The sequence below is a fragment of the Symphalangus syndactylus genome, chromosome 18 (genome assembly GCF_028878055.3).
Source record: "Symphalangus syndactylus isolate Jambi chromosome 18, NHGRI_mSymSyn1-v2.1_pri, whole genome shotgun sequence".
Lineage (NCBI taxonomy): Eukaryota > Metazoa > Chordata > Mammalia > Primates > Hylobatidae > Symphalangus > Symphalangus syndactylus.
This window is the reverse complement of record NC_072440.2, coordinates 84782812-84806781: the sequence shown is the minus strand read 5'-3', so window position 1 is coordinate 84806781 and position 23970 is coordinate 84782812. Positions and strand designations below refer to the sequence as shown.

At 46.3% G+C, this 23970-nt stretch overlaps 1 protein-coding gene across 3 annotated transcripts in view; it reads right to left on the bottom strand.

Moving 5' to 3' along the window:
• PPM1G (protein phosphatase, Mg2+/Mn2+ dependent 1G) overlaps positions 1-9758 on the bottom strand; it is a 29903-nt gene extending 20145 nt beyond the window's left edge. For 2 of the 3 annotated variants that reach the window (XM_063623859.1, XM_063623860.1), the window contains exon 1: positions 9366-9700. In XM_063623859.1, the coding sequence (XP_063479929.1) occupies positions 9366-9485 (120 nt within the window). In that variant the 5' untranslated portion in view covers positions 9486-9700. Of the gene's footprint in view, positions 1-9365 lie in introns of all 3 variants that reach the window. The other variant, XM_055252196.2, reaches the window with a different exon arrangement.
• Positions 9759-23970: the final 14212 nt, after the last annotated feature.

Here is a 23970-nt window from a genome sequence, read left to right as displayed (position 1 = left end):
CTCTGTCTATCTGAACAGAAGGAGAGAATTTTAAAAAGTGCCCACTGGAGCCTGAACCATCCTGCTGGTATCCATCCAAAGGAGTCCAGCAGTATGAGGTCAAGGATACACAGCAGGTGGTAAAAGCCAAAGAAAAGTCTAAAAACCAAAAGTGGAGATCAAGTCCCTCTAGGCCAGGCCTGGCTATTGCTGCAAACAAAGAGATGGTGAGTGATAACTGGATATGAGACTGGAGTTTTTTTTTTTTTTTTTTTTTTTTTTCTGAGACGGAGTCTCGCTCTGTCGCCCAGGCTGGAGTGCAGTGGCGCAATCTCGGCTCACTGCAAGCTCCGCCTCCCGGGTTCACGCCATTCTCCTGCCTCAGCCTCTCCGAGTAGCTGGGACTACAGACGCCCGCCACCGCGCCCGGCTAATTTTTTGTATTTTTAGTAGAGACGGGGTTTCACCGTGGTCTCGATCTCTTGACCTCGTGATCCGCCCGCCTCGGCCTCCCAAAGTGCTGGGATTACAAGCGTGAGCCACCGCGCCCGGCCAAGACTGGAGTTTTAAAGACAATTCTGATTCTATTAAGCTCTATAAAATAAAACCTGCAAGGCAATGATCTAGAAAGAAGCAGAAGAACCCTGGGTCAGCAAAATACTTATCCTTAAATCTACTACAACAATGCATGTGTGATTTTTTTAAAAAAACTTACAGGCAAAGCTGAGGGTAGAGTGGGGTGGAGAGTAATTTACTCTTCCAGGGGCCAACAGGCTTCAAAGTCAATTTCAAAAATGCACATGCTTAGTAAAAGCATCCAGATATAAAAGGTGGTGTATTTAGAATTCCATTTATAAAATGTTCAGAATAGGCAAATTCATAGAGGTCATGTAAATTAGTGGATGCCAGGGGTTAGTGGAAGGAAGATAGGGAGTGACTGGTAAAGAGTACAGAGTTTCTTTTTGGGGTTCTAAAACTGATTGTGGTGACAGCTGGTACGACTCTGTTTGAATACACTACAAAACAGGCAGGCATGGTGGCTCATGCCTGTAATCCCAGTACTTTGGGAGGCTGAGGCAGGCAGATCACTTGAGGCCAGGAGTTCGAGACCAGCCTGGGCAACATGGTGAAACCCTGTTTCTACTGAAAATATAAAAATTAGCTTGGTGTGGTGGCGTGTGCCTGTAGTTCCAGCTACTCAGGATGCTGAGGCAGGAGAATTTGCTTGAACCTGGGAGGTGAAGGTGGCAGTGAGCTGAGGCTGCGTCACTACACTCCAGCCTGAGTAACAGAGCAAGACCCTGTCTCGAAAAAAGAAAAAAAGAAAAAAAAAAAAGAATATACTAAAAGCCACTGAATTATACCCTTAAAATGACTGAATTGCACCCTTAAACCCACTCAATTATACTCTTAAAGTGAGTTCATATATTGTATGGTATATGAACCATATATGGTATGAACCATACAGTATATGAACTCTATCTCAATCAAAGCTGATTAAAAAGGAACCTGTAAGAAATAAATAAAATAAAAAGGAACCTGCATACACATTTTCAAATACTAAATATGATTAAAAGGTGTTGTTTTTCTGCTAGCATTGGGTCAAAAAGGAAAAAAAAGTTGATATACTTCATCTCTGAACTAGATCTAGAAAGAAAAACAACTACACTGAAATCATACTCTGTCTACAAAATCTCATTAAACATCTTAAGTTCAGTTCTAAAGATTTGTTTCCAGATAATACAATGTCAAGAACTACTGATCAGACCTGTATAAATTTCTATGCTCAAATTCAAGCCCTTACCTCTCAAAATTCAATTCTAAGACTAATAACCCAATAGAAGATTAGAGGTAGGGAAACAGTAGTAACAACTGCTAAGGAATCAGACAATAGAACTTTGTGTAAAATATCCTTGAAATCTTGAGGAATAAGTTCTGATTGTATTTTCCAGTTGCTTGAGAACTTATAAGGGAATGGTATAAAATATAAAATAATTTCTAGACCAGGCATGGTGGCTCACACCTGTAATCCCAGCACTTTGGGAGGCCAAGGCCGGAGAATCACTTGAGACCAGCCTGGGCAACATAGTGAGACCCTGTCTCTACTAAAATAAAAAATTAGCTGGGCATGGTGGCACGTGCCTGTAGTCCTAGTTACTCAGGAGGCTGAGGCAGGATTGCTTGAATCCAGGAGGTCAAGACTGCAAGTGAGCTATGATCGTGCCACTGCACTCCAGCGTGAGCAACAGAGGGAGACCCTGACCCTAAAAAATAAAATAAATAAACAGGCCGGGCACGATGGCTCACGCCTGTTAATCCCAGCACTTTGGGAGGCCGATGTGGGTGGATCACGAGGGTCAGGAATCGAGACCATCCTGGCTGACATGGTGAAACCCTGCCTCTACTAAAAACACACACAAAAAATTAGCCAGGCGTGGTGGCGGGCGCCTGTAGTCCCAGCTACACGGGAGGCTGAGGCAGGAGAATGGCATGAACCCGGGAGGCAGAGCTTGCAGTGAGCCGAGATCACGCCACTGCACTCCAGCCTGGGTGACAGTATGAGACTCCGTCTCAATAAATAAATAAATAAATAAATAAATAAATAAATAAAATAAAATAAAATAAATAAACATAAATAAAATTCCTCAGCCTGGGCAACATTGCAAGGCCCTATCTCTAAAAAAAAAAATTAGCCAGTCATGGTGGCATGTGCCTATAGTAGGCTGAGGCTGGAAAACCCCTTGAGCCCAGGAGGCTATGCAGTGAGCTATGATCGAGCCACTGTAAAGGTAGATAAGTGTAGTGAGGATGTGAAGGAACCGGCACAAGAAATCCTATACTCCTTACCACTCAAGCATGGGCAAGAGTGAGATCCTGTTTCAAAATAAATACATAAATAATTTTAAAAATAAAAAGGCCAGGCACGGTGGCTCATGCCTGTAATCCCAGCACTTTGGGAGGCTGAGGCGGGCAGATCACTTGAGGCCAGAAGTTCAAGACCAGACTGGCCTGCATGGCAAAACCCCTTCTCTACTAAAAATACAAAAAAGTTAGCCGGGCATGGTGGCGAGTGCCTGTAATCCCAGCTACTTGGGAGGCTGGGGTAGGCGAATTGCTAGGACCCAGGAGGCGGAAGCTGCAGTGAGCCGAGATCCCATCATTGCACTCCAGCCTGGACAACAAGAGCAAAACTCCAACTTAAAAAAACAAAAGAAAAAGAAAATAGTTTCTCCATGCTCATGGGCATACATGTGATATAATTCTATACTAGCTTTGAACTGTGAATGGGTACTGCATGCTAATCAAATGCAAATAATGCGTTTTTATAAAAGTTGCTTAACCACATTCTAGACAAAGAAATTCTGGCAAGGTGAGGTAGCTCATGCCTGTAATCCCAGCACTTTGGGAGGCGGAGGCCAGCGGATCACCTGAGGTCAGGAGTTCGAGACCAGCCTGACCAACATGGAGAAACCCCATCTCTACTAAAAATACAAAAAATAAGCCAAGTGTCGTGGCACATGCCTGTAATCCTAGCTACTCAGGAGGCTGAGGCCGGAGAATCACTTGAACAGGAAGGCCAGTGAGCCGAGATCACACCACTGCACTCCAGCCTGGGTGACAGAGTGAGACTCCGTCTAAAAAAAAAAGGGAGAAATTCTAACCTGGTTTAGTAAGTAAAAAGCGCTTTAAGCTATTAGCTATTGATATGAGATGCTAATCTGGAGATAAGAAAATAAATGCTTTTCAAACTTCAATGCCCTAAGGTAGAACTCCATAGCATACTTGTGATACTTCTTTTTATATTTTTCCATTAATTTAATGACTGAAACTAATATGCAGGTATTTTAAGAATTTTCTGCTCAATACTATCTTTATAGTTAATTCCAGACGACCCCTTGACCATTAATAAGCCAGCTTCTACACAGCAATAAATAGCCAGCCTACTCAAAATTATACTGTAGATATTGACACTGCCTTTAATAAAAGGAAAATATGATTTATAGGACAAAAAATTTCTGGCCGGGCACGGTGGCTCACATCTGTAATCCCAGCACTTTGGGAGGCCGAGGCAGGCGGATCACAAGGTCAGGAGTCTTGAGACCAGCCTGGCCAACATAGCGAAATCCCGTCTCCACTAAAAATACAAAAAAAAATTAGCTGGCCTGGTGGTAGACTCCTGTAATCCCAGCTATTTGGGAGGCTGAGGCAGGAGAATCACTTGAACCCAGGAGGCGGAGGTTTCAGTGAGCCAAGATCAAGCCACTGCACTCCAGCCCAGGTGACAATGCGAGACTCCGTTTCAAAAAAAAAAAAATAATTCCTATCTCTCCATAGAAAGCAGTTTTGTCACTTCCAGAGAACCTCACAACCAAATGTTAAATGTACTCTTGTCCCCTTAAGACTACATCAACTGATGGGCCAGGCATGGTGGCTCACGCCTGTAATGCCAGCACTTTGGGAGGCCGAGGCGGGTTGATCAAGAGGTCAGGAGTTGGAGACCAGCCCGGCCAACATAGTGAAACTCTGTCTTTATTAAAAGTACAAAAAATTAGCCGGGCATGGTGGCAGGCGCCTGCAATCCCAGCTACTTGGGAAGCTGAGGCAGGAGAATCACTTGAACTCAGGAGGCAGAGGTTGCAGTGAGCCAAGATCATGCCATTATACTCTAGCCCGAGCAACAGTGCAAGACTCCGTCTCCAAAAAAAAAAAAAAAAAGAAGACTACACCAACTGAATCTATTTTCAGATTTGACTTCTTATTTAGCCAACAAAAACTCAATGGCCTTACCTTATATATTTCTCAGGCAACCCTCCACAACCTACCTCTTTTTTTTTTTTTTTTTTTTAAGATGGAGTCTTGCCCTGTCGCCCAGGCTGGAGTGCAGTGGTGCGATCTCGGCTCACTGCAACCTCCGCCTCCCAGGTTCAAGCGATTCTCCTGCCTCAGCCTCTGGAATAGCTGGGACTACAGGCACGCGCCACCAAGCCCAGCTAATTCTTGTATTTTAGAAGAGACAGGGTTTCACCATATTGGCCAGAATGATCTCGATCTCTTGACCTCGTGATCTGCCCGCCTCGGCCTCCCAAAGTGCTGGGATTACAGGCATGAGCCACCGTGCCCAGTGCCTACCTCTTAATCCCAAAGTACATACCTCATCCACTTTTTTCATGGAGAAAGGAGGAGGGAGGGGAACATCAACTGTGGTGTTTTTTTTGTTTGTTTTTTGAGACGGAGTCTGTCACCCTGGCTGGAGTGCAGCGGTGAGATCTTGGCTCACTGGCCTTCCTATTCAAGCAATTCTCTGGCCTCTGGCTAATTTTTGTATTTTTAGTAGAGACGGGGTTTCACCATGTTGGCTAGGCTGGTCTTGAACTGACCTCAGGTGATCTGTCCCCCTCGGCCTCCCAAAGTGCTAGGATTACAGGCGTAAGCCGCCTCAACTGGCCTGTGGTATTTTGATTATCTTTTCTCAAAACACCCTGATTGCTGGGCTTGGTGGCTCACAGCATTTTGGGAGGCAGAGGCGGGCCGCTCACCTGAGGTCAGAAGTTCGAGACCAGCCTGACCAACATGGAGAAACCCCGTCTCTACTAAAAATACAAAATTAGCCAGGCGTGGTGGCGCATGCCTGTAATCCCAGCTACTCAGGAGGCTGAGGCAGAAGAATCGCTTGAACCCGGGAGGCAGAGGTGGCAGTGAGCCGAGATCATGCCATTGTACTTGAGCCTGGACAACAAGATAGAAACTCCGTCTCAAAAACAAAACAAAACAAAACACACAACAACAACACCCTGGTCACACAGGAAGAGAAGCTGGAAACAGGCAGAAAGTAAAAATGCCAGCTATTGATGACTGCCATTTCTGTCTCAAGAGTCCTCTCTACGGCTAAATCTATCCATCAGTCAGGATGTCAACAACCTTTAGTGGTATGATAACCTTATCTCAAGTGAAGCATTAGGACCCAGCAAATAGGGTAAATAAACTTTATTAATTTTTGGATTAAGCCCTAAAGCTTCAGAGGAATGGGAGTACTTTATATTTTCTGGAAAGATAAGATTCAGGGAAGAGGCTAGAACTCACAGTTATTTTCTTGCAATAGCAAAGAAACTATGCTACACTTTGAAGAGAAAAACAAGCCAGAAGGAAAACTATCAATGAAGCAGAATAGGATCCCAAACAATACTCTTCAAGAGGATTTGATTAGGCATATTTAACTATTGATTAGGCATATTTATTCAAACAAGGGCAACTTCAGAGACAGCACATTAGCAAGATTTTAATACTCTAAGCAGTTATCTCTCAGGAGGAAGATTAGGATGTAAGGAATAGTCTAGTAAGATCTCTACACACTAAACCGTCCCTGACAAAAAAATCATTTTCTAATTGAGGAGAAACCAAAAATAAAGGGAAATGCCCTACAGAGAAGCAGCAAATAGTATGGAATCACTGGGCAAACCAACATGAAACACTGAGTAGCCAAGCAACTCAATCCGTAAATAAAAGTAGAAAGAAGGGTACAAAAGAAATGAAAAAACAACAGCAGAGAAGTGAAAAATATTAAATGAGAAACCTGGAAAAAAAGTTTTACTGCGAGATGGAATATTCACCTCAAATCTCACAACGTTAACAGAAAATGCCATGGAAATGGAACTTCTTGACTACCTACTTTACAAAAAGACTTTCCTATGAAACTATATCCAGATTTATTTATTTATTCTTTTTTTTTTTTTTTTGAGACAGAGCCTCACTCTGTCACCCAGGCTGGAGTACAGTGGCACGATCTTGGCTCACTGCAACCTCCGCCTCCGGAGTTCAAGCGATTCTCCTGCCTCAGCCTTCCAAGTAGCTAGGATTATAGGCACGCATCACCACATTCGGCTAATTTTTTGTATTTTAGTAAAGACGGGGTTTCGTCATGTTGTCCAGGCTGGTCTCGAACTCCTGAGCTCAGGCAATCCGCCCGCCTCAGCCTCCTAAAGTGCTAGGATTACAGGCGTGAGCCACCGAGCCAGGCCTATTCATTTATTTTTTGAGACAGCGTCTCGCTCTGTCGCCCAGATTGGAGTGCAGCGGGGCGATCTTGGCTCAATGAAGCCTCTGCCTCTGCCTCTCAGGCTCAAAGTGATTTTCTATCTCAGCCTCCCAAGTAACTGGGACTACAGGTGGGTGCCACCACGCCCAGCTGATTTTTGTATTTTTTGTAGAGACAGGGTTTTTGCCATGTCGCCCAGGCTGGTCTCGAACTCCTGAGCTCAGGTGATCTGCCCGCCTGGGCCTCCCAAAATGCTGGGATTACAGACGTGAACCACTGCGCCTGGCCTAGATATTTCTTTCTTTCTTTTTTTTTTTTTTTGAGGTGGAGTGTCGCTCTGTCGCCCAGGCTGGAGTGCAGTGGCGCAATCTCGGCTCACTGCACGCTCCGCCTCCCGGGTTCACACCATTCTCCTGCCTCAGCCTCCCGAGTAGCTGGGACTACAGGCGCCTGCCACCGCGCCCGGCTAATTTTTTGTATTTTTAGTAGAGACGGGGTTTCACCGCGTTAGCCAGGATGGTCTCGATCTCCTGACCTCGTGATCCGCCCGTCTCGGCCTCCCAAAGTGCTGGGATTACAGGCATGAGCCACCGCGCCCGGCCTGGGCCTAGATATTTCTAATAGACAATTACATCTACCAAATAGTTATACTGTGTATGGTGGTGAAGTATGAACGCTATGCTTCAGTTTGACATACATGATTAACAATGTCTAGTGTCTTCAACAATCTGATCCTACAAATTCTTTCCACCAAAACAGTGTCCTAACCTTTCTGGGCCTCAATTTCTTAGCTATAAAATGTGGGAGCCGCAGGGTGTGGTGGTTCATGCCTGTAAGCCCAGCACTTTGGGAGACCGAGGCGGACAGATCACCTAAGTCAGGAGTTCAACACCAGCCTGATCCACATGAAGAAACCCTGTCTCTACTAAAAATACAAAATAAGCCGGGCACGGTGGCACATGCCTGTAATCCCAACTACTGGGGAGACTGAGGCAGGAGAATTGCTTGAACCTGGGAGGCGGAGGTTGCAGTGAGCCGAGATCACGCCATTGCATTCCAGCCTGGGCAACAAGAGCGAAATTCCGTCTCAAAAAAAAAAAAATAAAGAGGGAGCCAAAACAGATGAGATGAACTATAAGATCCACTCCAATCTTGAAATTTTATACCTAATTATAAAATTGTTATTAAGGTCAGTTATGAGTATAAAATTTGAATCGCAAAACAAAACATTTAAGTTCATAGTGTCATTCCAGAGCTAACCACAGGGAGGAGCGAGGGATTTGAAACAATTCCCAAGAGAGACAGTATTTCGCTGTTACCTGAAGCCCACCCGGTAGGTGGATAAACCCTTAATACCAGACAGAGTATTTCCCTGGCCCTTTTGCCTAGACTTCAGAATGCTCTTCACAAAGACACGGTTAACCCGTCTTCCTCCCTTTCCTACCTACAGCAGTTTTCCCTCTTCTCTTTTGCGGTTTCACATCAAGTTTTACCTAATACTACTACTTTCCCCCCCATATTTTTCTTTTCCGCTTTTGTTCAGAGTAAAATTTTCTAGAAAAGCTCTTTGCAGGTAGGTTGTGATGAAAAAAATTGATGAAATGACTTACAAGCAAAGAAACGATAAACTACAACAATTACAGGCAAATGACAATTACTGATTAAGTTTTAGAGAAATCCTAAGAGAGAAAGAAAACCAAGCATAATAAAAAGGAAAATCTAGGGACTGATATAATTCAAGTTTTCCAAAGTTAGTAAAAGGCCCTGAAAAGAGTGCAAATGAGTGACAACTCCTGGAGGTTGGGTCCAGCCTCTGAAATTAACATGCAGGAGCCCAAGGCCAGGCAACCAGAACGTGAAACAGACTCTGCCCGGGCTTCCTTTCACTGTCAAACTCCTAGCCAAAAGAGGCTTCCCACATCACATATTTTAAATATTAAAATTTTTAAAGTTATTCACATCTATTCACCTCTCCCTTGAAAAACAAATGAATAAATAGCCCCTCTTTGCGTCTTTACTCCCACACTAAACCTCACACCGTTGATGAGCCTGGAGGGCTAGGTTGGCACGAGACGATGGCGCCAAAGCTCGGGGAGAGGGCGGTCAGTGGGCGGAAGGTGCCTCTTCCCACATGGCCGAGCCCTCGCTGCCACTGGCCACCGGCACACGGTCCCCAAGCATCAGGAGCTCCCTCTCGGCCCCGACCCCGCGGTCTCTGTCGCCCCGCAAACGGCCGCTGCGGCCGCAGGCTCCCAACTGGGACCCTTCCCAGGGGAGGACCCCATCCCCCGTTCCCTTTCTCCGTCAGATTCCCGCCCCGCAGCGGCCAGCCTATGGGCCCCTGCCTCCTCACCTCCATGGAGACGCGCCAGCCTTGCATGGCGGAGAAGCCGTACGGCAGCGGCAGGCGCGGGGCGCCGACCCCGTCCCCGGAGCACTTCACCGTGTTGGGCTGGGAGAGGTAGGCACCCATGGCGGCGGCTGGCCGGCGGCCTCAGGAGCAGGAAAGCTGGGCGCGACCCGTGCCGGAGCCGAAGCCCCGGGGGTGCGCGCGACAGGAGCAGGCCCCGCGGCGCGACCGACGCAAGGTGCCGGTGAAAGGCGCGAGGCCGGCCAGGAGGCGGTAACGGGACGGGAGCTGAGAGGGAGCGGAAGCGGAAACGGCGCCGCTCCAGACCCCGCCCGGCAGGCGCGGAGGGGCCAGGCGCTGCGGGCAGTCATTTCCTTAGCAACTCGCCCCGCCCGCAGGGACAACGGCCCGCCCAACGGCCGCTCCCGCGAGACTGGCGCGACCACGCCCACCAAAGGCCGCCGTCCTACTCCGCTGCCTTGCGGAGGTGGCAGGTTGCCCCTGGCGGCACCTCTTCCTTAGTTCCCAGTCCCCAGCCTTTTGGCGTTTTGTCTGACGCCTCTTTTGTGTCGGACTCGACGTTTCCAGCCCGTCCTCCAGGGTTTTCATCCCCCTCTCCCCAACGTTGCACCCTCAGACTCCGCAAACCCCGCCCGATTTGGTTCAATTAAAGTTGACCAGTATTTGTTCCGAGCTTAGGAAGTACTTGCCAGGCCCTGCGAGGCCTATATGAGAAGAATGTGAGTCTCTTCTGAAAGCAAAGACCTCGATCTGTGATATAATTCGAGTTAATACAATGTAGAAATGTGGCCGGGTGCGGTGGCTCACGCCTGTAATCCCAGCACTTTGGGAGGCCGAGGCGGGCGGATCACGAGATCAGGAGATCGAGACCATCCTGGCTAACACAGTGAAACCCCGTCTCTACTAAAAATACAAAAAAAAAAAAAAAAAAAAAAAAAAATTAGCCGGGCGTGGTGGCGGGCGCCCGTATTCCCAGCTACTTGGGAGGCTGAGGCAGGAGAAAGGCGTGAACCCCGGGGGGCGGAGCCTGCAGTGAGCCGAGATCGCGCCACTGCACTCCAGCCTGGGCGACAGCGAGACTCCGTCTCAAAAACAAAACAAAACAAACAAACAAATGTAGAAATGTTTGGTACAGCCTATTCTGGGTGAGAAAAGCTCAAGGATGGGAGGAGGAGCTGTTTCTTGGAGGATTGAAAGGATGTAGACTCTCAGAGAGGATGCCTCTGGATTGCATTATGCCATCCAGGGAATAATGTTATAAGGTTTGGAGGAGTGAGGGAAGAATGTGAACTGCATTTGGGGAGGATTTTTGAGGAAGCTGGCTGGCCTCGGAGAATGATTCTAAGTGGTAATATTAACTAGCTAGCTTGATAAAAAGAAGGGCCAAGATGAGTAACTTGGACTTCATTGTCGTCCTGGTGTAACCTTTGGCATCGTTTGTCTAGTCTTTGTATGCAGTGTACATTGGAGGGAGAGAGTCTGGGGTACTGTTGTGTTGTTGTTTTTTGTTTGTTTGTTTGTTTGTTTTTGAGACAGAGTCTCGCTCTGTCGCCCAGGCTGCAAACTCCGCCTCCCGGGTTCACGCCGTTCTCCTGCCTCAGCCTCCCGAGTAGCTGGGACTACAGGCGCCCACCACCATGCCCAGCTAATTTTTTGTATTTTTAGTAGAGACGAGGTTTCACCGTGTTAGCCAGGATGGTCTCCATCTCCTGACCTCGTGATCCGCCTGCCTCGGCCTCCCAAAGTGCTGGGATTACAGGCGTGAGCCACCGCACCTGGCCTACTGTTTTTTTTTTTTTTTTAAGACAGAGTTTCGCTCTTGTTGCCCAGGCTGCAGTGCAGTGGCGCTATCTTGGCTCACTGCAACCTCTGCCTCCTGGATTCAAGCGATTCTCCTGCCTCAGCCTCCCGAGTAGCTAGGATTCCACGCCTGGCTAATTTTTGTATTTTTAGTAGAGATGGGGTTTCACCATGTTGGCCAGGCTGGTCTAGAACTCCTGACTTCGTGATCTACCCGCCTCAGCCTCCCAAAGTGCTGAGATTACAGGCGTGAGCCACCGCGCCCAGCCTGGGGCACTGCTACTGGTTAGAGAGCTCTTGCTCTAAGCAGGAGATGAGAAGAGCTGGGAGTAAGGTGGTAGCAGGCAGGGTGGCAATGGGAATCCAGATGAAAGGACAAATTAGACAATAACAAATAAGACAGATTTGGTAATAAATTGGATTCAAAGGATGGAGAGAGAAGGAGAAATTCTGCAAACTATGACAAAATTGATTCTTTTCGGCCGGGCATAGTGGCTCACACTTGTAATCCCAGCACTTTGGGAGGCCAAGGCGGGGCGGGGGGCGGGGGGTGGTGGAACACTTGAGGCCAGAAGTTCGAGACCAGCCTGGCCAACATGTGAAACCCGTCTCTACTAAAAATACAAAAATTAGCCAGGTGTAGTGGCGCGCTCCTGTAATCCCAGCTACTTGAGAGGCTAAGGCAGGAGAATCGCTTGAACCCCAGAGGCGGAGGTTGCAGTGAGCCGAGATGGTGCCACTGCACTCCAGACTGGGTGACAGAGCAACTCCGTCTCAAAAAAAAAAAAAAAAAAAGATTCGGGCCGGGCGCGGTGGCTCATGCCTGTAATCCCAGCACTTTGGGAGGCCAAGGCGGGCGGATCACGAGGTCAGGAGATCAAGACCATCCTGGCTAACACAGTGAAACCCCGTCTCTACTAAAAATACAAAAAAATAGCCGGGCATGATGGCGGGTGCCTGTAGTCCCAGCTACTTGGGAGGCTGAGGCAGGAGAATGGCGTGAACCCAGGAGGCGGAGCTTGCAGTGAGTGGAGATCGCGCCACTGCACTGCAGCCTGGGCGACAGAGTGAGACTCTGTCTCAAAAAAAAAAAAAAAAAGATTCTTTAAAAACATAAAACTAATCATGGCTTCTTCACGCTCTTCAGATAGTCCAAATTCCTTATAATTTACAAGACCCTTCGTGCTAATCATCCAGATTCACGTATGCCTCTCTTTAACTCTCCATTTCTCCTACAACTCTCTTCAGCAATGTCTTTGGGTGCATCTAAAGCCATGCTTTCTCTTACACTTTTACCCATGGAGCACACCTTTCCACACCCCTCTTGACCATCACTTTCTCTAGGAAATCTTCTCTACTATCACTAAACTAGTTTGGGTCCACACTTGTTTGTCTTTCCTGATAGAATATAAGCCTTTATGAAGGCAGAAGTTCCATTAAACTTACCATTGTGTTTTCCAGCATCCCTTGCAAAGTTGTATGTGCTGAATAATATTTAAATATTTGTTGAATTAATGAATAACACCAAGATTTTGACTCTGCATAACAAAATGTGGTGGAGCCATTAACAGAAAAAGGTGCAGTTTGAGGGGATGCTAGTTTTGGGGGGAAAACAGTGGTTCAGTTTAGGGTGACAACTAAATATAAAAACATTGAAATATTAGATTGAAGTTAAGCCATGAGAGTGGAAAGATGTTAATTAGGCTTGCAGGTTGCCAGGAACCTAAATGAGATCTCTGACCAAAGCAGTGTAGAGGAAGCATATAAAATTACTCAGCTTTGGTTGCAGTGAGCTGAGATGGTGTCACTGCACTCCAGCCTGGGCAACAGAGCAAGACCCTGTCTCAAAAAACAAACAAATGAACAAAACAACAACAACAAAAATTACTCAGCCTCTTCTTTCTTCTCCTTCTGCTCCTCCTCTTCCTCCTTCTTCTAAGAAATGAGGTCTTGCTATGTTGCTGAGGCTGGTCTTGAACTTCTGGGATCAAGCAATCCTTCCACTTTAGCCTCCCAAATAGCCAGGACCACAGACATGGGCCACTGTGCCCGGCTTCTTTTTTTTCTTTCTTTCTTTTTGGCCTTTGTTTTTTCGTAAGAATAGAATGTGACATTGTTTAAAGAGCATGAATTTTGCCACGTATTACCTATGAGATCTTTCACAAGTTACTTATTCCCTCTCAGGCTAAGTTCATGTGCAAGACAGACATACAGCATCTACTCTTCAAGGTTGCTTTAAGGATAAGAGGAATTGAACGTAAAGTGCTGAGTTATCCATAAATGTTGTATATTATTCAACGAAAGACTGCTGTTTATTAAGTGTCCATACACACACACTAAATATGGAATGGAAGCCACATCTAATTGTGTTCACAAAAAATAGGAGGTGGCCTGAAAATAAATGGGAAAAAAAAAAAGACAAGAAAAAAAGTGGAAAAGAAAATATAACTCGAGGCTGGGCACAGTGGCTCACGCCCGTAATCCCAGCACTTTGGGAGGCCGAGGCAGGCGGATCACTTGAGGTCAATAGTTCGAGACCAGCCTGGCCAACATGGCGAAACCCTGTCTCTACTAAAAATACTACATAAACACACACACACACACACACACACACACACACAGTGACTCAAGGAAGAAGTAAGGCACTGGGAGAGCAATGATGTTACAGAGAGGGGAGATAGATACTAAGGGGGATCATGGAAAGAGGTGAAAAAAGAGGAAGAGTTTGAAGATTATCCCCTCCCCATCCTATTCCCCTCAAAGTCACTACAGTATATTTCCAATGACATAAAGGTTTCATGCTTTGACTAGAAGGGAGAAAGAAAAAATTTAAAAAAAAAAAAAGGCCGGGCACGGTGGCTCACGCCTGTAATCCCAGCACTTTGGGAGGCCGAAGCGGGTGGATCATGAGGTCAGGAGATCGAGACCAGCCTGGCTAACATACTGAAACCCCATCTCTACTAAAAAAATACAAAAAATTAGCTGGGCATGGTGGCGGGCGCCTGTAGTCCCAGCTATTCGGGAGGCTGAGGCAGGAGAATGGCATGAACCCAGAAGGTGGAGCTTGCGGTGAGCCGAGATCGCGCCACTGCACCCCAGCCTGGGCGACAGAGCGAGACTCTGTTTAAAAAAAAAAAACAAAAAAACCCAAAATGCAATACTGTATTCATAGATCGATTGATAATGCTGAGTCTGTCTTTAAAGTACGAGCTGCAAAAGTCTGCCTAATCAGACATGGTAATAGAGCCAGCTCCTGAACATGTACTTGAGGTGTTAGTCCACATGAAAAAAGGGTTTGTATGGTGGGCATGGTGGCTCACACCTGTAATCCCAGCACTTTAAGAGACTGAGGTGGGTGGATCACCTAAGGTCAAGAGTTCAAGACCAGCTTGACCAGTATGGTGAAACCCCGTCTGGCTGGGCACGGTGGTTCATGCCTGTAATCTCGGCACTTTGGGAGGCTGAGGCAGGCGGATCACGAGGTCAGGAGTTCGAGATCAGCTTGACCAACGTGGTGAAACCCCGTCTCTACTAAAAATACAAAAATTACCTGGGCGTGGTGGTGCGCACCTGTAATCCCAGCTACTTGGGAGGTTGGGGCGGAGAATCGCTTCAACCCAGGAGGCAGAGGTTGCAGTGAGCTGAGATCATGCCATTGCACTCCAGCCTGGGCAACAGAGTGAGACTTTGTCTCAGAAAAAAAAAAAAAAGAAACCCTGTCTCTACTAAAACTACAAAATTAGCAGGGCATGGTGGCACATGCCTGTAATTCCAGCTACTTGGGACGCTGAGGCAGGAGAATCACATGAACCTGAGAGGCAGAAGTTGCAGTGAACTGAGATTGTGCCACTGCACTCCAGTCTGGGTGACAGTGCAAAACTCCATCTCAAAAAAAAAAAAAAAGAAATTATGAACCCTGAGGCATGTAATTATAGATCTCTGGGAATGTTGCCAGCCTGGGAGACATTGCCTTAAAGGTTAAATGTGGGTGGGCATGGTGGCTCACACTTGTAACCCCAGCACTTTGGAAGGCCGAAGCAGCCGGATCACCTGAAGTCAGGAGTTCGACACCAGCCTGGCCAATATGGTGAAACCCTGCCGCTACTAAAAATACAAAAATTAGGTGGGGGTGGAGGCAGGCGCCTGTAATCCCAGCTACTTGGGAGGCTGAGGCAGGAGTATTGCTTGAACCTGGGAGGTGGAGGTTGCAGTGAGCTGAGATCGCGCCATTGCACTCCAGCCTGGGCAACAGAGCAAGACTCCATCTCAAAAAAAAAAAAAAAATTAAATGCTCTAACTTTAGAGTATAATGTGACATCAGTTCAGTTGTAAATTTGAATGTGAACTGAAGACCACTCAAAAAAGTGTTAATCTAGATCATCCAAAATATGCCAATATGCTCGTATTTATATTGCATATTATAAATTTATATGGTCTTCCTATGTTACCCAGGCTGGCCTCAAACTCCTGGGCTCAGGCAATCCTCCCACCTCAGCCTCCTGAGTAGGTGCATGCTGCTGTGCCTGGATCTAATTGTTTTTGACCCTTTCTTCATATACATGTGATTCATATACATCTTGATATTATATATTCATGAAATGATACCTTTAAAAGCTAAGCAGTTTTGATACCATATTCCTTCTTGGTTGTGATTAAAGGTGAAAGATTGATCCAGAGAGATAGCAAAAAATCTCAGGGACAAGATTTAGGGCTAAGAAAGAAGGAACTCAAATATTTTGAAGGTACTAAAAAAGAAGAGGAGAGTCCATTTCTGGGATTCTGGGCTAGTTCTTATTCCCCTTTATACTCATTAATTTATATATATATTTTCTGTAGATGATAATATTTTGACTTTTTTTTTTTTCAGACAAAGTCTCACTCTGTCATCCAGGCTGGAGTGCAGTGGCATGATCTCAGCTCACTGCAACCTCCACCTCCCAGGTTCAAGTGATTCTCCTACCTCAGCCTCCCAAGTAGCTGTGACTACAGGTGTGTGCCACCACATCCATGTTTTTTTTTGTAATTTTAGTAGAGACAGGTTTTCATCGTGTTAGCCAGGATGTTCTGGATCTTCTGATCCTCGTGATCCGCCCACCTCGGCCTCCCAAAGTGCTGGGATTACAAAGTGCCAGGCCATATTTTGACATTTTTTTTTTTTTTTGAGTTGGAGTCTTGCTCTGTCACTGAGGCTGGAGTGCAGTGGCACGATCTTGGCTCACTGCAACCTCCTCCTCTGGGTTCAAGCAATTCTCCCTGCCTCAGCCTGCTGAGAAGCTGGAATTGCAGGCGCCTGCCAACACACTCGGCTAATTTTTGTATTTTTTAGCAGAGACTTGGTTTCCCCATGTTGGCCAGGCTGGTCTTGAACTCCTGACCTCAGGTGATCCGCCTGCCTCGGCCTCCCAAAGAGCTGGGATTACAGGCGTGAGCCACCGCACCTGGCCTGTATTTTGACATCTTATAAAACCCTTTCTGGCTGGGAGAGACTGCCCTTCCAATGCTAACCAATTAGAGATAGCAAAGGACTTTTTTTTTTTTTTTTTTTTTTTTGAGATGGAGTCTTGCTCTGTCACATAGGCTGGAGTGCAGTGGTGCCATCTTGGCTCGCTGCAACCTCCGCCTCCTGGGTTCAAGCAATTCTCATGCTTCGGCCTCCTGAGTAGCTGAGACTACAGGCGCAGGCCACCACACCCCGCTAATTTTTGTATTTTTAGTAGAGACTGGAGTTTCACCATATTGGCCAGGCTGGTCTCAAACTCCTGACCTCAAGTGATCCGCCTGCCTAGGCCTCTCAAAGTGCTGGGATTATAGGTATGAGCCACCACACCCAGCCAAAACATTCCTTTGATACATAAACTGACCAGTCCAGCGCTATACCTCCCCTATCTGGCCTGTACATCACAAGAAGCAATATTCTTTTGCCTTAATCATCGCAGGCAATTAGGGACCATCCCTAAAGTTTAGAGCCTGCAGGAGTTATTCAAACTAGCCAACCCTAAACTCTTTGCCCTGCCTTGCCTTACCCTTAGAAACCCCAACAAAAGTTCTGGCCTAGGCCAGGCGCAGTGGCTCATGCCTGTAATCCCAGAACTTTGGGAGGCCTAGGCAGGCGGATCACAAGGTCAGGAGTTCGAGACCAGTCTGGCCAACATGGCGAAACCCTGTCTCTACTACAAATACAAAAAATTAGCCGGGCATGGTGGTGTGCACCTGTAATCCCAGCTACTCAGGAGGCTGAGGCAGGAGAATTGCTTAAATCTGAGAGGTGGAGGTTGCAGTGAGCCAAGATTGCGCCACTGCACTCCAGCCTGGGTGACAGAGCGAGACTCTGCCTCAGAAAAAAAAAAAAGTTCTGGCCTAGGTTGGGCGCAGTGGCTCATCTTTGTAATCCCAACACTGTGGGAGGCCGAAGTACATGGATCACCTGAGGTCGGGAGTTTGAGAACAGCCTGACAAACATGGTGAAACCCTGTCTCTACTAAATACAGAAAAATAAGTCAGGTGTGGTGGCACATGCCTGTAATCCCAATTACTTAGGGGTCTGAGGCAGGAGAATCGCTTGAACCTGGGAGGCGGAGGTTGCAGTGAGCTGAGATTGCGTCATTGCACTCCAGCTTGGGCAACAAAAGTAAGACAGAGAAAAAGTTCTGGTCTATCCTTTCTCCTTGTTACTGTCTTCTGCTACCTGACCAACACTTGGCATTTCCCCTGTGACCTTGTGTGGCATATAATGACCCTCTTTCTAAAACCTGTGACTATAATAAATTTTGTTTTATTGTGCCTCTCCCGTGTCTCCTCTTGGCCACACCTGACTGACCATCACCTAAAGGAACGCAGAACAAGTGCCCAATAAATGAAACTAATTTTTTAAGTGAGAAAAGTGTTATGTTTTACAGTTGTACTTTTCTATTTCTAGAAGGCAAGACATGAATTAATCTTGAAGCAATCTGCCTACACTCATGAAAATCACTAGAATGGGCCCTTTAGACACATATAAAAGAAATACCTATCTCTATCCTAAAGAAAGTCACAAAAGGACCATTAACCAAAATTCAGATCCTTCAGACTGATATGCTGGGGTTTATCTTTTTATTAATAATATAAATTGTGGGTTGGGTATGGTGGCTCACGCCTATAATCTTAACACTTTGGGAGGCTGAGGCAGGCAGATTGCCTGAGCTTAGGAGCTTGAGACCAGCCTGGGCAGCATGGCGAAAACCATCTCTACTAAAAATACAAAAAAATTAGCTGGGCATGGTGGCGAGCGCCTGTAATGCCAGTTACCCCGGAGGCCAAGGCAGGAGAATCTCTTGAAACTGGGATGCAGAGGTTGCAGTTAGCCGAGATCGTGCCACTACACTTCAGCCTGTGTGACAGAGCGAGACTGTCTCAAAAAATAAAATAAAATCAATTGTGACTGGGCTTGGTGGCTCATGCTTGTAATCCCAGCACTGTGGGAGGCTGAGGTAGGAGGATTGCTTGAGCCTGGGAGGTTGAGGCTGCAGTGAGGTGTGGTTGCACCAGTGCACTCCAACCTGGGTGACAGAGCAAGACCCTGTCTCAAAATAATAATAATAATAATAATTGTGTCTTTAGCAGGATTGTGTCCTTCCAGTGGGGGGTGGGGGGGCAGGGAGAGATCATATTTTCTTTTAAATAAGGATATAGAATGAACTGTCTGTTAAAATCCTTATTTGTTCGGCCGGGTGCGGTGGCTCACGCCTGTAATCCCAGCACTTTGGGAGGCTGAGGCAGGCAGATCATGAGGTCAGGAGATAGATACCATCCTGGCTAACACAGAGAAACCCCGTCTCTACTAAAAATACAAAAATTAGCCAGGCTTGGCGGCGTGTGCCTGTAGTCCCAGCTGCTGGGGAGGCTGAGGCAGGAGAATGGCGTGAACTGGGGAGGCGGAGCTTGCAGTGAGCCGAGATTGCGCCACTGCCCTCCAGCCTGGGTGACAGAGCGAGACTCTGTCTCAAAAAAAAAAAAAAAAAAAAAAAAATCTTCATTTGTTCTTAGGAGATCCATGTACGGTTTTATTTTATTTTAATTAATTAATTTATTTTTTGAGATGGAGTCTCACTGTGTCGCCCAGGCTGGAGTGCAATGGTGCAATCTCGGCCCACTGCAACCACTGCCTTCCAGATTCAAGTGATTCTCCTGTCTCAGCCTCCCAAGTAGCTGGGACTATAGGCGCGTGCCACCACGCGCAGATAATTTTTGTATTTTTAGTAGATACGGGGTTTTACCGTGTTGCCCAGGCTGGTCTTGAACTCCTGAGCTCAGGCATTCGCCTGCCTGGGCCTCCCAAACTGTTAGGATTCCAGGAGTGAGCCACTGTGCCTGGCCTCCCTATCTTTTAACTATATATATCCCGAGTTTTTGTGCTGCATTCTGTGTGAATTAACTTATTCTCTTGTTAGTCATACCAAACTTAGAGCTCTTTTTATTATTTTGTTTCTCTTAGTCCCAAACAAATCAGGCAAGGAATTTCTTTACTTGTTTTTGGCGAGGTCTTTGTCACTCTCTCTCCAAACCTGCTCCAACAATAAAGTGTCAGTGATCTGATTATCTCTCTAGTTTTCTCATTTATTTTCTGAAGAATGTTCTCCTTTTCATCTCTGAGAGGTCTGAGGAAAAAAAAGAAAAAAAGAAGAATATTCTCTCTGGAAAGTCTCCTCTCTTCCCTCCAAGATGTAATACATTTTATTTATTTGTTTGTTTGTTTATTTGAGACAGAGTCTCACTCTGTCGCCCAGGCTGGAGGGCAGTGGCACGATCTGGGCTCACTGCAATCTCTGCCTCCTGGGTTCAAATGATTCTACTGCCTCAGCCTCCTGAGTAGCCGGGATTACAGGCACGTGCCATCATGCCTGGCTAATATTTGTATTTTTAGTAGAGATGGGGTTTCTCCATGTTGGCCAGGCTGGTCTCGAACTTCTGACCTCAAGTGATTCGCCCGCCTCGGCCTCCCAAAGTGCTAGGATTACAGGCATGAGCCACCGCACCTAGACAATAAATTTTATTTTTTTTTATTTTTTTTATTTTTTTATTTTTTGAGACAGAGTCTCGCTCTGTTGCCCAGGCTGGAGTGCAGTGGCGCGATCTCGGCTCACTGCAAGCGCCGGCTCCCGGGTTCACGCCATTCTCCTGCCTCAGCCTCCCGAGTAGCTGGGACTACAGGCGCCCGCCAACACACCCGGCTAATTTTTTGTATTTTTAGTAGAGACGGGGTTTCACCGTGTTAGCCAGGATGGTCTCGATCTCCTGACCTCGTGATCCGCCCGCCTCGGCCTCCCAAAGTGCTGGGATTACAGGCTTGAGCCACCGCGCCCGGCCTAATAAATTTTATTTTTTAAAAAAGATTAAATTTCAAACTGCAAAACTGGAGGTAAGGCAAAAGAAAGGAAACCCACACCCAGGTTCGAAATTTTCAACTATTACTGCTAAAAAGTGAGACATCTTCACAAAACTTGGAGTGGAAAACTATAGGTTTTATGGTCCAAGTTCCTGACTTCCAATACCGGAGAGTCTTCCCTGGACTTTTCTTCACTTCCTTAACTGCTTGTTGAATTCCTATTTATCCTTTAGAACGCAGGTCAGACAGATCAACTTTGTTCTTTGGGAAACCGTATGTATTAGTTTCCTATGACTGTTGTAATGCATTACCATAAACTTAGTGATGTAAAGTGCCACACGTTTATTATTTTACAATTCCAGAGGACAGATATCTGAAATTAAAGTGTAAAGTTAAGGTGTTGGCAGCACTAGTGCCTCCTGGGGGATCTAGGGGAGAATCTGTTTCCTTGCCTTTTCTTTTTTTGAGACGGAGTCTCACTCTATTGCCCAGACTGAGTGCAGTGGCGTGCGATCTCGGCTCACTGCAACCTCTGCCTCCTGGGTTCAAGCGATTCTCCTGCCTCAACTGCCCAAGTAGCTGGGATTACAGGTGCCTGCCACTACGCCCAGCTAAGTTTCGTATTTTTAGTAGAGACAGGGTTTCACCATATTGGTCAGACTGGTCTTGAACTCCTGACCTCAGGTGATCCACCCGCCTCGGCCTCCCAAAGTGCTAGGACTACAGGCATGAGCCACCGTGTCCAGCTCCTTGCCTTTTCTAGCTTCTAGAGGCTGCCTGTATTCGTTGCCATCACTCCACCCTGCTTCTGTGGTCATATTTCCTTTTCTGTATTCATACCCTCCCTCTGCCTTCCTCTTACATGGATACTTGTGATCACATTTAGAGCCAACCCTGATAATCCAGGGTAATCTCCTGGATTATAAAAAATTTTAATTTAAGTCCCAGTGCAGTGGCTCATGCCTGTAATTTTGTAAAAATACAAAAATTAGCCGGGCATGCTGGCAGGTGCCCGTAATCCCAGCTACTCGGGAGGCTGAGGCAGAAGAATTGCTTGAACCTGGGAGGCAGAGGTTGCAGTGAGCCAAGATCGTGCCACTGCACTCCAGCCTGGGTGACAGAACAAGACTCCATCTCAACAACAACAACAAAACAACAAAAACAACAACAACAACAACAAAACGGCCAGGCGAGGTGGCTAACACCTGTAATCCCAGCACTTTGGGAGGCCGACAGGGGTGGATTCCTCGAGGCCAGAAGTTCAAGGCCAGCCTAGCCAACATGGTGAAACCTTCTCTACTGAAAATACAAAAATTAGCCAGGCATTGTGGCACGCATCTGTAGTCGAAGCTACTCAGGAGGCTGAGGCACAAGAATAGCTTGAACTGGGAGGCAGAGGTTGCAGTGAGCCGAGATTGGGCCACTGCACTTCAGCCTGGGCAACAGGGTGAGACTGTCTCAAAAACAAACAAAAAAAAGTGCAAAATAAATAATACATGAATTTGATCTGAATATAATTGAACACAATTGTGGAAATCAAATAATCTCAGCTGAATTAAGATTTAATTGGGCTATGTTTGTCTTTTTATTTCTCAGCGGCCCTATTTATGTATTTGTTTATCTTAGAAGTTGACTCAGTTCCTTATGATATGACTTACAGGTATACAGCCAAATAATGTTCCCATTTAATAACTTTTAAAATGAAGCTCAGAGGCCTAAGGTATGAGGCAATGCCCCAAGGCATCATTCCAAGACAAGGATAGGGTGTGAGCTAGGGTGATGGTTACTATCCTTCAGCCTAATGACAGGCTATCTGTATCAGAATCACCTGGAAAAATTCTTAGACATGCAGACACTCAAGTCTCCCTGACCCCAAGATTCATATTCAGCTGATCCAGGGAGGGTCCTAGAGATGTGTGTTTTAAAACACGTCAGATAATTCACAATTATCAAGAAATCTAGGCTTCTCTTATTTAGTTTGAAATCATACAGAAATGTAAATGCTATTTTTATTTGGCTTTCAGTTTGATAAAAGGCTTTCTTGGAAGAAAGGATCCACACCACATCCCTAGAGAAATGATTAGATTGAAGGCATGGCTTGCAAGTCTCACACTGAGATAAAAAAAAAAAACAACCATAGAGCAGAAACCCAATAGGTTTTCCAATTGCCCTGATCTGTGGGAACTAAGACCCTGAAAGATTCTAGACAGTTTTACTGGGGTATGGGTGCGGCAACTCAAACCTGTAATCCTAGCACTTTTGGAAGGCTGAGGTGGAAGGATTGCCTGAGCCCAGGAGTTTGAGGCTGGAATGAACTATGATCACGCCACTGCACTTCAGCCTGGGCAACAGAGCAAGACCCTGTCTCTAAAGAAAAAAAAAAAAAACTCACTCATTGTGAATTTAATGACTTACAGTAAATTTACAGAGTTCTGCAACTGGTATGTCACAATGCAAGTTATAGTCCACATGGGAAATTAGGTCAGCAGGTCACCAGGGAAGCTCAGACTTAGAACAAATAGAAATGAGTAGTCTCAAAAATAGACAAGTGAGATTGCATCAAACAACAACAATGGAAACTATCGACAGAGTGAAGAGACAGACTATGGAATGGGAGAATTTATTTGCAAACTATGCATCTGATAAGGGGCTAATGTTAATACCCAAAATATATAAGAAACTCAAACAACTCAATAGCAAGAAAAACAGGCTGGGCACGGTGGCTCACGCCTGTAATCCTAGCACTTTGAGAGACCAAGGTGGGTGGATCACCTGAGGTCAGGAGTTCGAGACCAGCCTGGCCAACATGGTGAAACTCTGTCTCTACTAAAAATACAAAATATATGGCTGGGCGCAGTGGCTCAGGCCTGTAATCACAGCACTTTGGGAGGCTGAGGTGGGCAGATCACCTGATGTTGGGAGTTTGAGACCAGCCTGACTAACATGGAGAAACCCTGTCTCTACTAAAAATACAAAAATTAGCCTGGTGTGGCTGGGCGCGGTGGCTCATGCCTGTAATCCCAGCACTTTGGGAGGCCAAGGCGGGCGGGTCACCTGAGGTCAGGAGTTTGAGACCAGCCTGACCAACAAGGTGAAAACCTGTCTCTACAAAAAATACAAAATTACCCAGGCATGGTGGCAGGTGCCTGTAATCCCAGCTACTTGGGAGGCTGAGGCAAGAGAACTGCTTGAATCCAGTAGGCAGAGGTTGCAGTGAGCCAAGACTGCACCATTGCACTCTGGCCTGGGCAACAAGGGTGAAAGTCTGTCTCAAAAAAAAAAAAAAAAAAAAAAGAAAGGCGGGGGGCGGGGGGGCAAAGTACCTGAATAGACATTTCTCAAAATAAGATATACAAATGGCTAACGGGTATATGAAAAAAGTACTCTAATAATCAGGGAAATGCAAATCAAAATCACAGTAAGATA